At 67.2% G+C, this 21180-nt stretch overlaps 2 protein-coding genes across 2 annotated transcripts; one reads left to right on the plus strand and one right to left on the minus strand.

Annotated features, from left to right (window-relative positions):
- The first annotated feature begins 445 nt into the window (after window positions 1–445).
- On the plus strand, window positions 446–1127 carry PIRT (phosphoinositide interacting regulator of transient receptor potential channels). Its single transcript, XM_029048818.2, has one exon. The coding sequence runs from the start codon at window positions 453–455 to the stop codon at window positions 846–848; it is 396 nt and encodes a 131-aa protein (XP_028904651.1). The 5' UTR covers window positions 446–452; the 3' UTR covers window positions 849–1127.
- Window positions 1128–12004: 10877 nt separating this feature from the next.
- Window positions 12005–12592, minus strand: RNF222 (ring finger protein 222). Its single transcript, XM_029049551.1, has one exon. The coding sequence runs from the start codon at window positions 12590–12592 to the stop codon at window positions 12005–12007; it is 588 nt and encodes a 195-aa protein (XP_028905384.1).
- Window positions 12593–21180: the final 8588 nt, after the last annotated feature.

Raw genomic sequence — 21180 nt, forward strand, 5'->3', positions numbered from 1 at the left:
CCCCGCGGACGAGCGGCGGGGCCGGCGTGAGAACCCGGGTCCTTCCGCCTCCCGGGCCGACGCTCCGTCCCGCCCGCTCCCCCGCCCCGGCGCCCGGGACGGTGTTCGGCGCGTAGCAAGCGCCCGACGGGCGCCGGGACGGTCGCCGTCGTCGCTGTCGTCGGGGAGACGGGGGCCGGGTCCGCCCAGCGCTTACGACGGCGTGGAGTCCCGTGATGATCGTCGTCGTGCTCTCCCGAGCGCTCGACCGCCCCGAGGGCGGCGACCCGGCGGCGCGGCGGCTAGAGCCCGGGCCCCAGGGGTCGGAAGGTCGCCGGTGTCCGCCGCGGGACCCCGGGCGGGTGGCTCGACTCCCCCGGGGCCTCGGTCGGGACGGGGACCGGGACCCCCCCCCCGCCCCCGCGGGGGCCGGCGCGCCTAACGGATCCCGTCCCCGGCAGGGAGGCCGGAGCATGGCGTCCCCTCCTCGGGGCCCGGACGCCGCCGCCGAGTCGCCCGAGGCCAGAGACCTGCTGCCCGGCCGGCCGGCCGACTCCCCGTGCCCCAGCTCCCGCAGCGGGTCGGTGTGGACGGCCGCCCCCCGGAGCAACTGGGAGATCTACCGGAAGCCCATCGCGGTCATGTCGGTGGGCGGCGCCGTCCTGCTGCTGGGCGTCGTCCTCACCGCCCTGGCCTACGCCTGCAGGCGGGAGGACGGCCTCAGGCTGAGCGGGCCGGCCTTCCTGTCCGTGGGCCTCATGCTCCTCGTGTGCGGCCTGGTCTGGGTGCCCATCGTCAAGAAGAAGCAGAAGCAGCGGCAGAGATCCGTCTTCTTCCAGAGCCTCAAGGCCTTCTTCCTGAACCGCTGAGGCCCGGGCGGTCGGGGGCGTCGTCCCGGCCGCCCTCCTCCCGACGGCCGCTCGCCCTCCTCGGGCCGGGCCCCCCGAGCGCCCCCGCTTTCCCCTCCTCCCCGGGCCCGCGGGGGAAGGCGGGCGGCCGCCTCGACGCCCGAGACCCCTCTCGCACCTCACCCCGGGCCTCGGGACCGGCCGCCGGGTCACCCCCTAGCCGAGGGCGGGGGAACCCCCCCCCCCTCCCCCGGTCGCCCCCGGCTCGGCTTATCGTTAGCCGTCGTCCCCGGCGGTCTACGCCCGGCCGGGCTCCGGCGGGGGGACCGGCCCCGGGAGGCCGGGGGGCGGGGGGGGGGCCCGACGGCCGGCGCCGCGCCCGCTCCGTCCTACGCGACCCCGTGGCCCCGCACCCGCCCCGTACGACGCCTTCGAGAATAAAACCTCGTCTCGGGGAAAAACGGCAGCGACCGTCGCTTTCTTCTCGCCCCCGAGAGTCCCTCGCCGCTCCCATCCTGACCCGCTCTCGCCCGGCGGCCGAGGGGCCGGGGTAAGGGGAGTCCCGGGCCTGGCTTCGGCGATCGGTCGATCGACGGATTGCATTTATCCGGCGCTGGAGGGGTCCCGGGGGCCACGGGGTCGTGGGTCCGAATCCCGGCTCCGCCACCCGTCAGCTGGGTGACCGTGGGCGAGTCGCTTCGCTTCCCTGGGCCCCGGTTCCCTCGTGGGACCAAGACCGTGAGCCTCCCGTGGGACCCCGTGCCTCCCCCGGCGCTCTGCACGCGGTCAGCGCTTAACGAATACCGACGTTATTAACGCCTCCTCCCGCATCCCGGAATCCCCGTTGGGCTCAGGTCGGGCCCCCCCCCCCCCCCCCGGCCCCGCGACTTTTTCCCTCTGCCTTAGCTCCCCCATCCCGCCCACTCTACATCTCCACTCCCTTCCCCCGGGAGGAAGAGGGAAGTGGGTTCTAATCCCGGCTCGGCCTCCTGCCTGCTGCGTGACCTCGGCCGAGTGGCTTCCCTTCCCTGGGCCTCGGCTCCCTCGTCCGTGAGATGGGGATGAAGACCGTGAGCCTCCACGTGGGACCACCCGATGACCCCGCACCTCCCCCGGCGCTTAGAACGGTGCTCGGCCCACGGTGAGCGCTTAACGAATACCGACGTCATCATCATTATCGGTATTATTAATAACACTCTCCCTCTTCAAGCCCGGGGGCGGGCTGACCGTTCTCGGGGGCCGGGAGTCGCCGCGGAGAAAGAACGACAGCGAAACGGCTCATCCTCTAGTGGACAGAGCGGGGGCTTGGCGGGGGGATCGGAAGGCCCTGGGTTCTAATCCCGACTCCCCGGTCTGCCCTGGGACCCGGGCCTCGGTGCCCCCCCTCTGTAAAAGGGGGATAAGAGCGCGAGACCCCGGTGGGACACGGACCGGGTCCCACCTCATCATCTTGTATTAATTTAACCCCGGCACCTGGGACAGTGCCTGGCGCGTAGGAAGCGCCCAACAGACACCACGATCCTTATTTTTATTGCCGGGAGCCAGTGGAAACCTCGATCGGGTCGTATTTACTGAGCGCTTACTGAGAGCAGATCACGGTACTAGGCGCTTGGGAGAGGACGACAGACTGTGGGCCCCACGGGGACGGGGGTCCAACTTGATTCGGGCGCCTAGTACGGTGCCCTGACGCCCGGCAAGCGCTTAATGCGTACGCCCGAACGGAGGGATGGCCCTGTATCTGCCCTAGCGCTTAGGACAGCCGGCCGGGAGCACAGTAAGCGCTCAGCAAACCCCTCGGTGCCACCTGCCCGCTGGGCGACCGTGGGCGAGTCACTTCCCTTCTCCGCGCCTCAGTTCCCTCGCCTGGCAAATGGGGCTTCACCGTGAGCCTCCCGCGGGACCGCCCGGTGCCCCCGTACCTCCCCCGGCGCTTGGAACGGTGCTCCGGCTTAACCGATACCGACATCGTTGAGAAACGACGCTCGACGGAGCCGTCCCCCGCCCGACGAGCCCACCTCGCCGCCGCGTGACCCCGGGCGGGTCGCTTGGCCTCCCCGGCCTCGGTTTCCCCCGCCGGGGCCCGCCCGCGGCATTCCAGAGGCGTGGAACGGCGGCATTCCGGGCGGGGACGGATCCTGCCCTCCCCTCCCGGCCCGCCCACCTTGAAACACCGGAACCGGGAAGGGAGGGCGGCCCACGGCCCCAGTCTCTCCACCCCGGGCGACCCCGCCGGACGGGAGCGGGGCCCGGGCCGCGCGGGCGGCGGACGCCGCGTGGCGCTCCTCCTGGGCGCCCCGCTCCTGGACCTGGCCGGGCTGGGCCTGCTGCTCCTGGGCATCCGCGTCCACCTCCCGGGCTGGGACTTCTTCGTCTACACGGGCGCCCTGCTGCTGGCCTTCAGCGTGCTGGCCCGGGCCCTGTGGTACACGCTCAGCCTCCGGGTGGGCCCGGACCGGCCCGACCGGTGACCGGAGAGGTCGGGTCCCCGCCGGGCGAGGCCCCCCCCCCCCCGGGCTGCGGGTTGGGTCGGTCACCTCGTCCCGCCGTCCCCTCCCGGTGCTCTGCACACAGGAGGCGCTCGGTAAAATACGACTGACCGCCTGGGAAGCGGGGGGCTGGGCCGGGGAGAGGGCCGGGGGGTCGGGGCGAGGCTCTCGCAGTTATTTTTACGGGGATAATCGGGACGATAATCAGGATGCTATCCGTTAGGCGCTTGCTACGTGCCGAGCGCCCTTCTGAGCGCCGGAAAGAGGCAGCCCCTGCCCCGGGTGGGGCTGGCGGTCTCAATCGCCGCCTTCTCCGAGGCCCCGAGAAGCGAGGCGGGGACCGGGCCTGTTGCCGACGCGGCCGTTCCCGGCGCTCGGTCCAGCGCTCCGCACGTAGTAAGCGCTCGGTAGATACCGCTGGACCAACGACACGACCCGCCCGAGGCCACCCAGCAGACGGGCGGCGGAGCGGGGTCAGAACCCGCCGAGAAGCGGCGCGGCGGAGAGAGCCCCGGCCTGGGAGTCGGCGGTCGCGGGTTCCGATCCCGGCGCGGCCACCCGTCAGCCGCGTGAGCGCGGGCGAGTCGCTTCGCCTCTCTGGGCCCCGGTGACCTCCTCGGTCCAACGGGGGATGAGGTCCGTGAGCCCCCCCGCGGGACGGCCCGACGACCCCGACTCTCCCCCGGCGCTCAGAACGGCGGTCGGCACGCAGCGGGCGCTCGACGGATCCCAACGTTACGATCACCACGGCCCGTGTCTTAAACGCCACGCGGCGGGCGGCGCGCCGTGGACGGAGGCTGATGGGGTCGGACGCGATCCGTTTTTTAAAGACGGTATCTGGGTACTTGCCCTGCCCTCCAGGAGCGGAGGACCCCGGCCCGCAACCGGCTCGTCGTCTGGAGGGGGAGAGAGGAGGCGGCGACGGAGATGGACGAGCGGGAGACGCCCCCGGACACGAGGACGAGATCCGGGAGCGGGGAGCGGGGCCCGGGACGCCTCCCTTCCCAGCGGCGAGAGGCCCCGACCGGCCCCGGAGGTCGGCGTGACCGGAAACCGCTTCCGCCCGCTGCCGACGGTGGGATTTAAGCGCCCGCCACGTGCCGGGCGCTCTGCTAAGGGCCGGTCTCCGTCTCGCGGGGGGCCGTCTCCACCCCCGTGTGACGGACGAGAGAGCGGAGGCCCGGAGAGGCGAGGGCCGGGTGGCGGGGCCGGGATTAGGACCCGTGACCTCGGACCCCCCCAGGCCCGGGTCGCACCCATTACCCGCCCGGCCAGGGGAGGAGGCCGTCCCCAGCTGGAAGAGGGAGTCGGGCTGGCGCCGTGACCGCCGACCTACTGCTGCCGACCCGCGCTCTGTCCCTCCGTCCCGTCTAGGATGATAATGTCGGTATCCGTTAGGCGCTCACTAGGTGCCGAGCACCGTTCTGAGCGCCGGGGGAGATACGGGGTCGTCGGGTGGTCCCACGCGGGGCTCACGGTTCTTCATCCCCATTTGCGGCTGAGGTCACTGAGGCCCAGAGAAGTGAAGTCAGAGGTCGTGGCTTCGAATCCCGGCGCTGCCACCTGTGTGACCGTGGGCGAGTCGCTTCTCCGGGCCTCAGTTCCCTCATCCGTCAAATGGGGACGAAGACCGGGAGCCCCGCGTGGGACCACCCGATGACCTTGTATCTCCCCCAGCGCTTAGAACGGCGCTCTGCACATCGTGAGCGCTTAACAGATACCATCATTATCATCATTCTCTGGGCCTCAGTGACCTCATCTGTAAAATGGGGATGGAGACCCACGGGGGACGACCCCATGACCCCGTATCTCCCCCAGCGCTTAGAACGGCGCTCCGCACATAGTCAGCGCTTAACAGATACCCACATTCTTCTTCTTCTTCTTCTTCTTCTTCTCTGTGCCTCAGTTCCCTCATCTGCAAAATGGGGATTAACTGTGAGCCCCAGGTGGGACAACCCGCCGACCCCGTCTCTCCCCCAGCGCTTAGAACGGCGCCCTGCACGTAGCGAGCGCTTACCAGATACCGACGTTATTAATCTCTAAGGGGCGGGCCGGGCCTTCGAGCCGAAGGCCGGCCACCGAGAGGGACGGGCGACCGTCGGAGGTCTCTGAGGCGGACAAAGCCGGGCCGGAACACGGGTCTTCCCCGTCCTTAAAGCTTCCCGAAAGCCCCTCTCCGCCGGGAGGTTTTCCCGACGGTAAGCCCGTCGTTGGGCAGGGCCCGTCTCTATCTGTTACCGACCTGTCCATTCCAAGCGCTCAGTACAGCGCCCTGCCCATAGTAAGCGCTCGATAAATACTATTGAATGAATTCTCCGCTCCCCAGCCGCGTCCTCCCGGCACTTAAAGTCTTCCCAGCCGCCCCAGAGTGGTTCGGCGCCCGTCGATTGCCGTCCTCCGCCGTTTAAGCGCCGCTCCTCTCCCCCTTCCCGGCCCCCGGCTCCTCCTCGCGCCGCCGCATTCTCAAGAAAGAGGCCCGGCTGGGGAGTCAGGGGTCGCGGGTTCGAATCCCCGCGCTTGCTTGCCAGCTGAGTCACTTCTCCGGGCCTCGGTGACCTCCTCCGGGAAATGGGGATGAAGACTGGGAGGCCCCACGCGGGGCAACCTGATCACCTTGTATCCCCCCAGCGCTTAGAACAGCGCCTTGCACGGAGTAAGCGCTTAACAAACACCGACGTTATTATTATTGTTATTATTAGTACTGAAGGCCCATCTCCTCCTCCCGGAGGCCTTCCCTGGCTGCGCCCTCCTCTCCTCGTCTCCCCTTCCCTCCTGCACGGCCCCGACTTTCTCCCTTCATTCACCCCCTCCTTCCGGCCCCGCTGCACTTGAATCGTACCTCCCGAGCGCTCGGTCCAGTGCTCTGCACGCAGTAAGCGCTCAATAAAGACGACCGAACCAACGCAGGTCCACGTTTGCCGTCTGTTTATTTCTATCTTCGTCCGTCTCCCCCGCCCTAGGCCGGAAGGCCGCCTTGGGCAGGGGAGGTGTTCTTTTATGTTGTACTGTCCACTCCCGAGGGCTTAGTACAGTGCTCTGCACGCGGTGAGCGCTCAGTAAATACCACTGAATGAATGAAGGTCCATATCTGCCATTTATTGATTTCTATCGATGTCCGTCCCCCCCCCCCCCCGCCCCCGAGGCCCTAAGGCCGCTGTGGGCAGGGGATGTGTTCTCTTACGTTGTGTCGTCCACCCCCGGGGGCTCGGTACAGTGCTCTGCACGCGGTAGGCGCTCAGTAAATACCACTGAATGAATGAAGGTCCCTATTTGCCATTTATTTCTATCAACGTCCGTCTCCCCCACCCCGGCTGTAAGGCCACTGTGGGCAGGGGATGTGTCCATTTACGTTTTACGGTCCGCTCCCGAGGGCTCGGTCCGGTGCTCCGCACGCGGTAAGCGCTCAATGAATACGACCGAATGAATGCAGGTCCCTATTCACTTCCCTGCCTCGCTCACCTCATCCGTAAAATGGGGAGGAAGCCCGGGAGCCCCACGTGGGACGGGGCCTGGTCCAACGCCGTTTGCTGGGACTCGCCCCGGCCGTCGGTACTGGTCCCTGGTCGAATAAACGCTGGTATTTGTTAAGCGCTTACTACGTGCAGAGCACTGTCCTAAGCGCCGGGGGGAGGGGGGGGGGATACGGGGGCATCAGGAGGTGCCACGTGAGGCTCCCAGTTAATCCCCATTTTCCGGATGAGGGAACTGAGGCCCAGTGAGGTGACTTGCCCTCGGTCCCCCGGCTGCCAAGGGGCGGAGGCGGGATTCGAACCCGTGAGCTCCGACTCCCGAGCCCGGGCTCTGGCCGCTGATAGCAGCGAGCAGACGCCGCGATTATCTTTCTCATTATCGCGTCTTGACGGGAAACTCGGCACTTAGTCCGCTTACTCATCCTGGCATTTTTCCTGAAGGGGAAGCAGGCCGGGCCCGATCCCGGGCAGCTCGGCCTCCTGGGCCGCGGGGAGACGGGGGTTCTTGCCCGGGGTGTGGGGGCGGGGGAGGAAGGGACCGAGGTCACCCAAATGCCACCCCCCCCGAGACTCAGTTTCCCCCCTTCCCTTTTGCTCCCGGGGGGCAGAGGTCGGGGAGACCCCGCTGGGACGGTGCCCGAGGGTTGGGCGCCTCGAGGGCCGAGTTTCCTCCCCACCGCCTCCATCTCAGCCCCTACCCTTCCCCCTAATAATAAATAATAACCGTGGTATTAATAATAATAACGTTGGTCTTTGTTAAGCACTCACTACGTGCAGAGCGCCGTTCTACGCGCTGGGGGAGATCCGGGGTCGTCGGGTCGTCCCACGGGAGGCTCCCGGGCTTCGTCCCCATTTGACAGATGAGGGAACTGAGGCCCGGAGAAGTGAAGTGACTCGCCCACGGTCACCCGGCTGTCAGGTGGCAGAGCGGGGACTCGAACCCGTGACCCCTGGCTCCCAAGCCCGGGCTCTTGCCACCGAGCCACGCTGCTTCCCCCGTCCTTACTCTCCGCCAGACACCGTCCGAAGCGCGGGGTGGATACGAGCAGATAATAATACCGTGGGTGTCCGTTAAGCGCCTACTATGTGCCGAGCACTGTGCTAAGCGCTGGGGGAGATACAGGGGCATCGGGTTGTCCCGCGTGAGGCTCCCGGTCTTCATCCCCATTTGACAGAGGAGGGAACTGAGGCCCAGAGACGTGAAGCGACCTGTCTGAGGTCACCCAGCTGACAGGCGGCGGAGCCGGGATTAGAACCCGTGACCTCCTGCCTCCCGGGCCCGGGGCTCTAACCACTAGGCCACTTGGGGATGAAGACCGCGAGCCCCACGTGGGCCGACCCGACGACCCCGTATCTCCCCCAGCGCTTAGAACGGTGCTCGGCACCTCGTAAGCGCTTAACAAATACCAACGTCATCGTTATTATTATTATTATTACAAGGCGATGAGGTTGTCCCCCGTGGGGCTCCCAGGCTTCATCCCCATTTTCCAGATGAGCTCACTGAGGCCCAGAGAAGTGAAGTGACGCGCCCACAGTCCCCCAGCTGACGAGCGGCGGAGCCGGGATTCGAACCCGTGACCTCCGACTCCCCAGCCCGGGCTCTTCCCGCTGAGCCACGCTTTACACTGGGAGCCCGTCACTGGGCCGCGATGGTCTCCACCTGTGGCCGAACTGTCCATTCCCAGCGCTCAGTACAGTGCTCTGCACGGACCAAGCGCTCAACAAATACTCGATCAGACCGTGAGCCCGTCAACGGGCAGGGATCGTCCCTATCCGTCGCCGAATTGTCCGTTCCGACGCTCAGTACAGTGCTCTGCGCACAGTAAGCGCTCAGTGGCAAGAGCCCGGGGCTTGGGAGTCGGGTTCGGATCCCGGCTCTGCCGCTCGGCAGCCGCGTGACCGTGGGCGAGTCACTTCACTGGGCCTCAGTGACCTCATCCGGAAAACGGGGATGGACCGTGAGCCCCACGGGGGACGACCCGACGACCCCGCCTCCCCCCCGGCGCTCAGGACGGCGCTCGGCACGTAGTGAGCGCTTACCGGATACCGACATTATTATTATTATTATCATTATTGTCATTAAGCCGGAAACATTGGGTCCGGGCTCCTTCCCGCTCCATCGCGTCTCGTCTGGAGGCCGGTTCTGGCCCCAAGGAGACGGCTCCCACCCGGGAAATTCCCCCCGACCCCATCTATCGCCCTGGTCCTCGTCCGCCCGTCTCCCCCGATCAGAGCGGGAGCCCGTCGTCGGGCAGGGACCGTCTCCATCTGTGGCCGACCTGTCCGTCCCGAGCGCTCGGTCCAGTGCCCTGCACGTAGTAAGCGCTCGATAAACACTATCGAATGCAGGAACGAATGAGATCCCGGGAACCGGTGGGGAGAGGGAGGAGGGAAAAGGCTGCCCGGCCCGACCCGCCGTCCGACCCCGGCCCGCGTCCCCCCTCCTCACGGCCGCCGGACTCACTCTCTTCCCCCCCTCCCGAGCCGTCCCGAGAGGTCACCTCCTCCGGGAGGCCTTCCCGGAACGGACCTCCCCCGGCCCACAGCCTCCCAGAGGCTCCCCCGACTGGGGTCCCGGCGCTTTCCATCCCGCCGGCCCTTCCCCGAGTCCACCCGCGCCCCGGCCCGCAGGCCCCCGACGGGGAGCCGCCCCCGTCGCCGGTATCGTCGACGTCGTTCAGTCGTCGGCCGGGGCGCGGGGCCCCGTGCCGAGCGCTCGGAGAGTACGGTCCGGCCTCGGAGGGAGGCCGCCCCCGCCCACGGCTTCGCCGTCGAGCCGTTCGTTCGTCCCGTCCCGTTTGCTGAGCGCCCGGCCGCCGTCGTCCTCGCCACCGTCGCGGTCGTCCCCGTCGCCGCCGCCCCCATCGCCGCGGTCACCCGTAGAATAATGACGACGGTGGTATCTTTTAAGCGCTCGCTGTGCGCCAGGCACCGTTCTAAGCCCCGGGGGAGACGCGAGGTCGCCCTCCCGGCTGCGCCGCGGGACGCCTCGCCGCCCTGGGCCTCGGTCCCCTCATCTGGAAAATGGGGATTGAGATACCGCCCGATGAGCTCGTATCCCCCCCGCGGCGCTCGGGACGGTGCTCGGCACCTAGTAAGCGCTTCGCAAGTCGGAGAAGCGGCGCGGCTCGGTGGAAAGAGGCCGGGCTGGGGCGTCAGAGGTCACGGGTTCCAATCCCGGCTCCGCCGCCTGGCAGCTGCGGGACGGTGGGCGGGTCGCGTCACTCCTCACTTCCCTCATCTGGAAAATGGGGATTAACCGTGAGCCTCACGTGGACAACCGGATGCCCCCGTCTCTCCCCCGGCGCTTAGAACGGTGCTCTGCCCGGAGTGAGCGCTCAACGGATACCGACGTTATTATTATAATCGACAGATGCCGTCCTTATGGTGATGGTTATCACCGATCCCCCTTTGACGGACGAGGCCGCCGAGGCCCAGAGAGGCGAAGCCACTGGCCCGGGGCCTCCCGGCCGGTAGGCGGCGGAGCCGGGATTAGAACCCACGACCTGGGACTCCCGAGCCCGGGCTCTCATAATCACGACCGTCAACGTCACCACCGGCACCGACACCATCACCCTCAAGCCCGTCGGGATGATCCGTCGGCGAGCCGACGTCCCGGCAACCTCTCCCACGCCGCCGTCGACGTCCCGGCGCTCGTCGCCCGTCACCACCGACGCCGTCGTCGTCGACGGGGGCGTTTATCCGACGCCTCCCGGGCCCGGAGCACCGGCCCCGGCCCCAAGGGGAGCAGGGTGGACGCCACGGCCAGGGTCCATCCCCCGGAGGAGCTCACGCTCCCGACGGGAGAGACGGACGGACGGGAATCCTTCCCGGACGAGGAGCGGGGGCCGCCCCGACCTAATAACGACGGCATCCGTCGAGCTGGGCGCCCGGCGCTCGTCTGATCACCATCACAATAATAACGATGGCATGTGTTAAGCGCCCACTATGTGCCAAGCGCCGCTCTAAGCGCTGGGGAGGATACCGGGTCATCGGGTCGCCCCCCCCCCCCCCCGCCCTGGGGCTCCCGGTCTTCATCCCCATTTGACAGACGAGGGAGGGAACCGAGGCCCGGAGAAGCGAAGCGACTCGCCCCAAGTCACCCGGCCGGCAAGCGGCCGAACGGGGATTCGAACCCGCGCCCCACCGTCACGAGAACGATGCCGTCGGTTAAGCGCTCGCTACGTGTCGAGCACTGTTCTGAGCGGCTGGGCGCGGGGTAACGAGGTCTTCCCCCTTTTCCCGATGAGGGAACTGAGGCACAGGGAAGCGACGCGACTCTGACCCCCGAGCCCGGGCTCCTTCCGCCGAGCCGCTTCTCTCCCACGCCCGGAAAAGACCGTCGAATAAATAATCGGATGGACAACCGAATGGACAGACGTAATGATGATGTCGGGTATCTATCGGTTAAGCGCCTGCTCCGCGCAGGGCGCCGATCTAAGCGCCGGGGGAGATCCGGGGTCATCGGGTGGTCCCACGGGAGGCTCACGGTCTTCGTCCCCATTTCGCAGACGAGGGACAGCGACGGGAGCCGAGGACGCCGACGGGAGGCGGCGGGTCGGGGAGCGAAGGCGAGGAGGGGGTTGCCCTCGACGCCCCTCGGCCCCCCGCGGGAGGGAGGCTCCCGGCCTCGGAGGCCGGGGGCGGGTCCCCGGCTCTGATGAGGGGTCGGGGCAGGGCGAGGCCGGCCGTGGGTGGCGCGGGGAGGCGGGGAACCCGGGGTTAAATGACCCGCGTAGCTTCCTCCTGAGTCAGCCCGGCCCGGTTCCTCCGGGTTTAATAATAATAACAGCAATACTGACGATGGCACCCGCGGGACGCGCGGAGCGCTCACCGGGCGCCGAGCTGGGCCCGGTCCCCGGCCCCGTCTGAACGATGAGGGGCCGGAGGCCGAGGGGAGCGACTCGCCCGCGCGGGGCCCGGGGTCGGGCCCCGCGGCCTTCGGAGTCCCGGGCCCGCGCTCCGGCCCCCGCGCCTCTCTCTGCGCCCCTTCTCGCCCCCCAGGATCGCCTCCCCTCGCCCCCGGGCTCCCACCGTCCGTCGGGGGGGGGGGGGGGAGAGGGCGAGGCGGCCGGGCCCGGGGGCAGAGGAGGCGGGGGAGAAGGGGGCGCGGCGGGAACGGGCAGGCCGGAGGGACCCGCCTCGGCCCCCGCAACCCTCAGGTGGAGGGGGCGACGCGGGCCCGGGCCCCGGCGCCCCCGGTCCGGCCCCCTGGCGGGGCTCAGGCCCGTCGCCGGGCCAGGAGGATCCAGGGCAAGATGGCGGCCAGGCCGGCCACCAGGGCGACGAGCACCACGAGGAGCAGCGCGGGCGAGCGGCAGCGGGCGCGGAACGGGCCGGGGCCCTCCGCCGTGCCGGCCGCGGGGGCCGGGTCCCGGGGGCTCAGCGGGCACGGGGGCATCCCGCTGGTGCCGATGGCGAACACCTGCGGCTCCCGGACCAGGCCCGCCGGCGGGGGCCGGGGGGCCGGGCCCGGGCAGGAGGCGTCGACGGGCCGGCTCCCGGGGTCCGGGGGGTCGGGGTCCGGCGGGGCCGGGGGCACCACCAGGGTCTGGAGGCCGCGGGCCGGGTCGGGGGGCCGGCGGGGGCCGCGGCGGCTGAGGAAGGTGACGTGGCGGCAGACCGGGCAGACCAGGCTCTGGGGCACGCGGCCCTCGGCCCGGCGGGACAGCAGGTACCTGACCAGGCAGTCGTGGCAGAAGACGTGGCCGCAGCTCAGCGTGCGGCCGGCCCCCTCCAGGTCGCGGAACCTCTCGTAGCACACGGGGCACTCGCCCCCTCCGCCCTCCTTGCTCTCGCCCTCCGACATGGCGCTCCGGACCGGAGGGGCGGACCGCGCTCCCCCGAGCGCCCGGCACGGCGCTCCGGACGCGGGAGGCGTCCGACGGGCGGGCCGGACGGACGCCGAGGCGCCGCCGCGGGCGAGGGGGCGCGGCGGCCGGGCCCGGGCCTCAGGAGGACCCGGGTTCGGATCCCGGCTCCCCCGCGCGTCCGCCGGGCCGACGCGGGCGGGTCATCTCGCCCCTCGGGGCCTCGGCGACCTCATCTGTGGAAAGGGGAGAAAGACGGTGAGCCGCGTGGGGGACGGGGACCGGGTCCGACCCGACCCCGGCGCTTAGGACGGCGGTCGGCACGGAGTACGCACCTTCCGGGAATCCTAATCGTAATTATTCTCCCGTGGACGGGATCGCCGTCGCGTCGGCCGTGTCGGCCCGACCGCCCGGTACGGTGCTCGGCGAGTGTTCGGTAAATAGGGCGGAAGAGCGGCCAGGCGGATGGACGGACGGGTAGGTGGACGGTTGGGCGGGTGGGTCGGGGGGAGGACGGTTGGGTGGATGGGTCGGGCGGTGGACGGGCGGGTGGATGGTTGGTTGGGCGGGCGGGTCGGGGGGCGGCCAGACAGGTGGCCGGGTCGGGTGAGGAGGAGGAGGGCGGATCACGCGAGAGACAGACGACCCAACGGCCGGACGGGTGACCGTGCGGACGGGCGCGTCGTGGGACGGACGGGCGATTCAGCGGGTGGACGGATCCGTCGGTCGACGGTATTTACCGATCACCTCCGGTGCGCGGAGCGCTGCGCCGAGCGCTTGGGGGAGTCCGGCAGAACCACAGGAAGGACACGTTTCCCGCCCGCGGCGAGCCGACCGTCTAGGCGGGAGACAGACATCAGTCCAGATCAATTTATACGGTACGGACGGAGCGGCGCGGCGCGGCGGCCGGAGCCCGGGCCCGCGGGTCGGAAGGGCCCGGGTTCCGATCCCGGCTCCGCCGCGCGACCTCGGCCGGGTCGCTTCGCCTCCCTGGGCCCCGGCCGCCTCATCTGGAAAACGGGGATTAAGAACGTGGGCCCGGTGTGACAGAGGGACCGTGTCCAAGCCAACTCGTATCTACCCCCGGTGCCCTGAACGGGACTTGGCACAGAGTGAGCGCCTGACAGGTACCGTGGTTATGAAGCGCTCAGTACGGCGCTAGCGCTCCGTAAATACCACGGATCGGAAGTGCAACAGAAACCACGCAGAGCGGGCGGACCGGGCGAGCGGACGGACGGGTCGACGGACGAGAGGACGCGCGGGTGACCCGCGGGACGGAGATGAAGCGAGGCTCGGGGGGAGAGGGGGCCCGGGAGCCACGGGTCGCGGGTTCGGATCCCGGGCTCCGCCGCTCGGCGGCTGGGTGGCTCGGGGCCAAAAAGTCACTCCTCTGGGCCTCGGCTCCCTCCTCCGTCAAACGGGGACGAAGCGGGGGACGAGCCGCTGCCCCGGCATCTCCCCCGGCGCCCGGTACGGTGCCCGGCACGGAGTGAGCGCTTAACGGATCCCGTCGTCATGACGGACGGACGACCGGAAGAGCCAGACGGACGGGACGGAGAGTCCGCTGGACGGGAAGGCGGACGGACGTCGGAGGCCTCGTGGGACGGATCGACGGGGGGACGGACGGGTCGCCGATCCAACGGGTGCCCGGGTGCGGGGATCCTAATAACGGTCTCCGGGACGATGGCGCTGGCCGTCGAGCGCTTACCGGGCGCCGGGCCGCACGCGGTCCCCGTCCCCCGCGGGGCTCACCCGCCGTCGTCGTCCCCGGCGGAGGGGACCGAGGCCCGGACGGGAACCCGCGTCCTTGCGACCCCCGCGCTCCGGCCGCTACGTCCCGCGGTGGTGGGCCGGGCATCGAGTCGGATGGATGGGGGAAGGCGCGACTCTGTTTCCTCTTGTCCTGTCCTCTCCCAAGCGCCTCGTACAGTGCTCGACGAGCACCGCTGACTTCCCCGCTCTTGGCGTCTCTCCCTGGAGCTTCGCCTCTCTCCGTCTCTACCGTCGTCGGCGTCATTATTCATCTCTCCTTAAATCTCGGTCTCTCCCCCGATCTCTCGCCGTCTCCCCTCCGCTTTGGTGTCTCTCTACGTCCGTCTCTTTCGCGAACGTCTCCCCCTCCCCGAATGTGTCTCTGGGCGTCTCCCTCTCGCCGATGTCCGCGCCCCCGGCGTCTCTCCCTCCCTCCCCGACCTCGGGCGAGTCGCTGAGCTTCCCGGGGCCTCAGTTTCCTCATCTGTAGGAGGAGGATTCAATGCCTCTGCCCCCGGCTTGGACCGCGAGCCCGTTGGCGGGTGGGGATCGCCTCTATCCGTGGCCGCGTTCCGCCTTCCGAGCGGTCAGTGCGGCGCTCCGCGCACGGTGAGCGCTCAGTAAATACCGCTGAATGAATAATAACGGCGGTATCTGTTAAGCGCTCACCACGTGCCGAGCACCGTTCTCAGCGCCGGGGGAGACACGGGGGAATCGGGTCGTCCCACGTGGGGCTCCCGGTCTTCATCCCCATTTTACGGAGGAGGTCACCGGGGCGCAGAGGAGTTAAGTGACTCGCCCAAAGTCACCCAGCTGCCGAGTGGCGGAGCCGGGATTCGAACCCCCGACGCCCGACTCCAAAGCCCCTTCCGCCGAGCCACGCCGTGAGCTCCGGGAGGGACGCGATTTGGTATCTCGAAGCGCTCACTATGCGCCGAGCACCGTTCTAAGCGCGGGGGAGATCCGGGGTCATCGGGTCGTCCCCCCGGGGGGCTCCCGGTCCGCACCCCCATTTTCCAGATGAGGTCACTGAGGCCCAGAGACAGGTGGCGGGGCCGGGATCGGAACCCACTGAGCGGAACGGGGTCCGGGTCCGCCCCGGAGCGCCGGGGTCGGTCGGCGTCTTGAGCACAGCGCTTGGCAGATTAAAGGCGTAGCAGACACCGCCGGGGGCCCGCTGCCCGTGGGTCTTTCTGGCCTTCGCCAGGCGCCGACTAGGCGCCGAGCCCCGTTCGAATCCCGGTCCCCGTCCCCATTGCCCAGAGGAGGGGACCGAGGCCCAGAGAAGGGCAGCCGGTCGCCCGGGACGGGGCCCCGGGCCCCCGGGCGGCGCCGGGTGTCCACGCCGACGACCCCCGGGCGTTCCCGGCTACCTCGGGGATCTCCGCCGAACCCCCGCCCCCCGCCCCGCCACTCACCGGGGCCCGAGGCTGGCAGCGGCTGCGGCCCCGGGGGGCGTCCGGGGGGCGACGGAGGCGGCGACGGCGACGCCGGCCCGTCCGGCCCCATCGCAGCCGGCTCGGCCCGCGCCCGGGACGCGGCTCCGGGGACTGAATGCCGACCAACCCGTTTGGGGTGTGGGCGGGGGCGGCTCCCGGCCCGGGGCCCGTGGGAGGGGCGCGGGGAGGGCGCCGAGGGCAGGGGGCGAGGACAGAGACGGGGGAGGGGGGCAGAGGGCAAGGGGGCAGGGGACGGGGGCAGACCTGTCCCGGCCCGGCGGGGGCGGGCGACCTCAGGACCCCCGGTAGGCCCGGGCCGTTCGCCGTCGTCCAGGGCCGCCGATTCCCCGCCCGCACCCACGAGGCCGGACGGAGCTCGCCGCCCGCCGCCCTCCCCGCGGCTGCCCGGACCGATGACACCGATCATCCGTATTATCGATACCCATCGTACCGGTATCTGCTGGGCGCCTCCTAGGTGGAAACGGGCGAGTCGGGTCGGCCGCGGTCCCCGTCCGCCGCGGGACCGTCGACGCCCACCAGGCCTCCGCGACCCGTTCCCGACGCCCCGGCCCCCGACCCGGGCCTCGGGAGGCCGCGGGTCCGGATCCCGGCTCCGCCCCCCGTCCGCCGGCGAGTCGCTTCGCCCCTCCGGGCCTCGGCGACCCCGCGCGACCCGGCGACCTCGGATCCGCCCCCGGCGCTCGGCGCGGAGGGAGCGCCCGGCGGACGCCGCCGTCGCCGCGGACGGCGTCCGGCGGTCGGTCCGGCGGGCCTATTTACCGGGCGCCCGACCGAGCGCTCGGGCCTAGAGGTGGGCCGCCTCCCCGACCCCGAATCCCCGGGCCGCGTCCGGAGCCGACGCGTCTTCCCCCGCCCCGACGCGGGCTTGAGTCACCCGGCCCCGACCGCGGGCCCGAGGCCGGACGAGGAGGACGGGCCCGACGCCTAATAAAAACCCCATCTTTGAGGGCGGCGGGAGGGCCGGGGTTGGGGTTCGACCCGGAGCGGGGGCTGAACCACCGTCCGCCGGCCAGTCCTTCGTCCGGGCGCGGTCCTGAGCGCCGACCGGGTGCACGGCGCTGTCCCGAGCGCTTGGGAGAGGGCGGTACCGCGACGTTCAGACGATCCCCGCCCGCGAGGCGGTCGAACACGAGGTGCTGGACGCCCCCCCCCGGACCCGGGAGAGGTCAGTCAGGCCTCCGCGTCGCTTCTGTTTCTCCGATTATTCTAATAATATGATGATAATAATGGAATCCGGTAAGCGCTGACTACGCGAAGCAGCCCGGCACAGCGGAGAGGGCGTGGGCCGGGGGGGGGGGTGGTCAGAAGGTCGCGGGTTCTAAATCTGCCTCCGCCACCCGGCTGCTGCGGGACCCGGGGCAAGGCGGCGTGAAGCAGCGCGGCTCGGTGGAAAGAGCGTGGGCTTGGGAGTCGGAGGTCACGGGTCCGAATCCCCGCTCTGCCGCCGGTCAGCTGCGCGACTGTGGGCGAGTCGCTTCACTTCTCCGTGCCTCAGTGACCTCATCCGTCAAACGGGGATGAACCGGGAGCCTCCCGGGGGACCACCCGATGACCCCGGATCCCCACCCCCCCCGCGCTTAGAACAGCGCTCTGCGCGTAGTAAGCGCTTAACAAATACCAACATCATTATTATTGTTAACAAATATCATTATCATCGGCCAGGGCACATAGGAAGCGCTCGAATACCATTAGAAAAAAAAAAAGGCCGCGGTCCCCGCGGGTTCGGAGGTGACGGGGCTTGAGTCAGGGCGGCGAGGGAAGGGAGGATCCGGGAAGAGGAAAAACCGGCGGGATTTAGCGAGGGGCCGAGCGTGGGAGGAAGATGACACCGCGACGCTGGGGTGGGGAAACCCGTCCGGTGGGGAGGACGGCGGGGAGGGCAGGGTCCGGGCGAGGGAGGAGACGCATTTAGACCGGGGAAGCGGCGCGGCTCGGTGGGAAGAGCCCGGGCGTCGGAGTCAGAGGTCACGGGTTCGACTCCCGCCTCTGCCCCTTGTCAGCTGGGGGGCTGTGGGCGAGTCACTTAATAATAATAACGATGTTGGTATCTGTTAAGCGCTTAACTATGTGCCGAGCACCGTTCTAAGCGGTGGGGTAGACATAGGGGAAGCAGGTTGTCCCACGTGGGGCTCGCGGTCTTAATCCCCATTTTACAGACGAGGGAACTGAGGCCCAGAGAAGTGAAGTGACTTGCCCAAAGTCACACAGCTGACAAATGGCCGAGCCGGGCTTCGAACCCCCGACCTCTGACTCCAAAGCCCGTGCTCTTTCCACTGAGCCACGCTGCTTCCCTAAGCGCTGGGGTAGACATAGGGGAATCGGGTTGTCTCAATCACGGTCTTCATCCCCGTTTTCCGGATGAGGGAACTGGGGCCCAGAGAAGTGAAGTGACTCGCCCACAGTCACACGGCCGACGCGTGGCAGAGCCGGGATTCGAACTCATGAGCCCCGACTCCAAAGCCCGGGCTCTTTCCACTGAGCCACGCTGCTTCTCCACGTCTCTTCTGTGGGCCTCAGGGGCCTCCTCTGGAAAATGGGGATGAACCGGGAGCCTCCCGGGGGACGACCCGAAGACCCCGGATCTCTGCACCTAGTAAGCGCTTAACAAATACCTACATTGTTCTCTGGGCCTCGGTTACCTCCTCTGGAAAATGGGGATTAACTGTGAGCCTCACGTGGGACGACCTGATTGCCCCGTATCTCCCCCGGCGCTTAGACCAGTGCTCTGCCCATAGTAAGCGCTTAACAAACACCATCATCATCATCATTATCGTGATTATTACAAGCAAATAGAGTTGGACACAGTCCCACGTGGGGTTTGGGGTCTCAATCCCCCTTTTACAGATGGGGTAACTGAGGCCCAGACAAGTTAAGTGACCTGCCCACAGTGACAGAATGAGAAGAAGGTGTGGCTCAGTGGAAGGAGCCCGGGCTTGGGAGTCGGAGGTCATGGGTTCGAAACCCGGCTCTGCCACTCGTCATCTCTGTGACGACTGCGGGCAAGTCATTAGAGAAGCAGCGCGGCTCGGCGGAAGGAGCCCGGGCTTGGGAGTCGGGGGTCATGGGTTCGGATCCCGGCTCGGCCACCTGGCAGCTGTGTGATTAGGGGCGAGTCACTTCGCTTCTCTGTGCCTCAGTTCCCTCATCTGTCAAATGGGGATGACGACTGTGAGCCCCACGTGGGGCAGCCCGATGACCCCGTATCTCCCCCAGCGCTTAGAACAGTGCTCGGCACCTAGTAAGCGCTTCGCAAATACCCACATTATTATTACTTCACTTCTCTGGGCCTCAGTGACCTCATCTGTCAAATGGGGATGAAGACTGTGAGCCTCAGGTGGGCCGACCCGATGACCCCGGATCTCCCCCAGCGCTTAGAACGGTGCTCTGCACCTAGTGAGCGCTTAACAAATACCAACATTATTATTATTAAAATGGGGATGAACTGTGAGCCTCCCGTGGGACCACCTGATGACCCTGGATCTCCCCCGGCGCTTAGAACGGCGCTCTGCACATAGTAGGCGCTTAACAGATACCAACATCATTATTATTCTCTGTGCCTCAGTTCCCTCATCTGTCAAATGGGGATGAGTAATAATAATAATAATAAAAAAAAATAATAAGCACAGAGTGAGCGCTTAACAGATACCCACATCATTAAGTGGGATTCGAAGCCATGACCTCTGACTCCCAAGCCCGGGCTCTTTCCACTGAGCCGCGCCGCCTCCCCCCTCTAGACTGTCGGCTCACTGTGGGCAGGGAACGCGTCTTTATGGTGTCGATTCGTCCTCTCCCGAGTGCTCAGTACAGTGCTCTGCACATAGTAAGCGCTCAATAAATACTATTCAGTCAATGAATACGTAAGCACATAGTAAGCGCTCAGTAAATACGTAAGCCCGTCAACGGGCAGGGACCGTCTCTATCTGTTGCCGACTTGTTCATTCCAAGCGCTTAGTACAGTGCCCTGCACAGAGTAAGCGCTCAGTGAATACTATCGAATGAATAAATGCTCATTTTAGAGTCTAACTGGTCTCTCCCCTTCGCTGAGCCTCAGTCACCTCATCAGTCAAATGGGGATTCAGACGACGAGCCCCACGCGGGAGAGTGACTCTGTTCAACCCGATGTGCTCGTATCCACGCCGGCGCTTAGTACAGCGCCTGGCACAAAGGAAGCGCTTAACAAACACCACGGTTATGATTATTTAAAGTCAAAGAAGGCCCCGCCAACGGCACCTCGGGGATCCCGTGGCATCTTCTCGGTCGTCCTCTCCGCTCCCGGTCGTCGGGCAGGCGTCCCCTCTGCTAAACCGCCGGGACCTGGGCCCGTGCCACTTCCCTAGGCGCTTACTATGTGCCGAGCACCGTACTAAACGCCGGGGTAGACGCAAGCTACCCAGTCCACGTCCCCATTTTACAGATGAGGAAAGCGAAGGCCGGGAAAGGTGACTCCCCCAAGGTCACGCGGCAGGCAAGTGGCAGGACCCGGCTTCTAATCCCGGCTCCGCCACCTGTTTGGTGACCTCGGGCGAATCGTTTCACTCCCCTGCGCCTCGGTTTCCTCATCTATCGAGTCGGGATGAAGACTGCGAGCCCCATGGAAAACGGGGACTACATAATAATAATGTCGGTATCCGTTAAGCGCTCACTACGTGCCGAGCACCGTTCTAAGCGCCGGGGGAGATCCGGGGTCACATCGGGTCGGCCCACGTGAGGCTCCCGGTCTTCGTCCCCATTTTACGGACGAGGTCACTGAGGCCCCAGAGAAGTGAAGTGACTTGCCCACAGTCACCCAGCTGACAAGGGGCAGAGCTGGCATCCAACCTGACGCTTTCTACCGCAGCGATTAGCTCAGTGCCTGGCACATAGTAAGCGCTTAACAAATCGTTATCATTATTATCAAGTGCCGTCGAGTCCTTTCCGATCCACGGTGACTCAACAGGTATATTTTCATTACCCAATTTATTTTGTGAATGAGGTGTCCATCCCCTTGATTCTATTTATTGCTATTGTTTTTGTCCGTCTCCCCCGATTAGACCGCGAGCCGGTCAATGGGCAGGGATTGTCTCTATCTGGTGCCGAATTGTCCATTGCAAACGCTTGGTACGGCGCTCTGCACATAGTAAGCGCTCAATAAATACTATTGAATGAATGATTGTCTCTATCTGTTGCCGAATTGTCCATTGCAAGCGCTTAGTTCAGCGCTCTGCACAGAGTAAGCGCTCAATAAATACTATTGAATGAATGAATGATTGTCTCTATCTGTTGCCGAATTGTCCATTGCAAGCGCTTAGTACAGCGCTCTGCACAGAGTAAGCGCTCAATAAATACTATTGAATGAATGATTGTCTCTATCTGTTGCCGAATTGTCCATTGCAAGC

This window comes from Ornithorhynchus anatinus, chromosome 21 (genome assembly GCF_004115215.2).
Source record: "Ornithorhynchus anatinus isolate Pmale09 chromosome 21, mOrnAna1.pri.v4, whole genome shotgun sequence".
Lineage (NCBI taxonomy): Eukaryota > Metazoa > Chordata > Mammalia > Monotremata > Ornithorhynchidae > Ornithorhynchus > Ornithorhynchus anatinus.

Coding starts and splice junctions, on each gene's coding strand:
- PIRT (XM_029048818.2), top strand. CDS start 453: ATGGCGTCCCCTCCTCGGGGCCCGGACGCCGCCGCCGAGTCGCCCGAG.
- RNF222 (XM_029049551.1), bottom strand. CDS start 12,592: ATGTCGGAGGGCGAGAGCAAGGAGGGCGGAGGGGGCGAGTGCCCCGTG.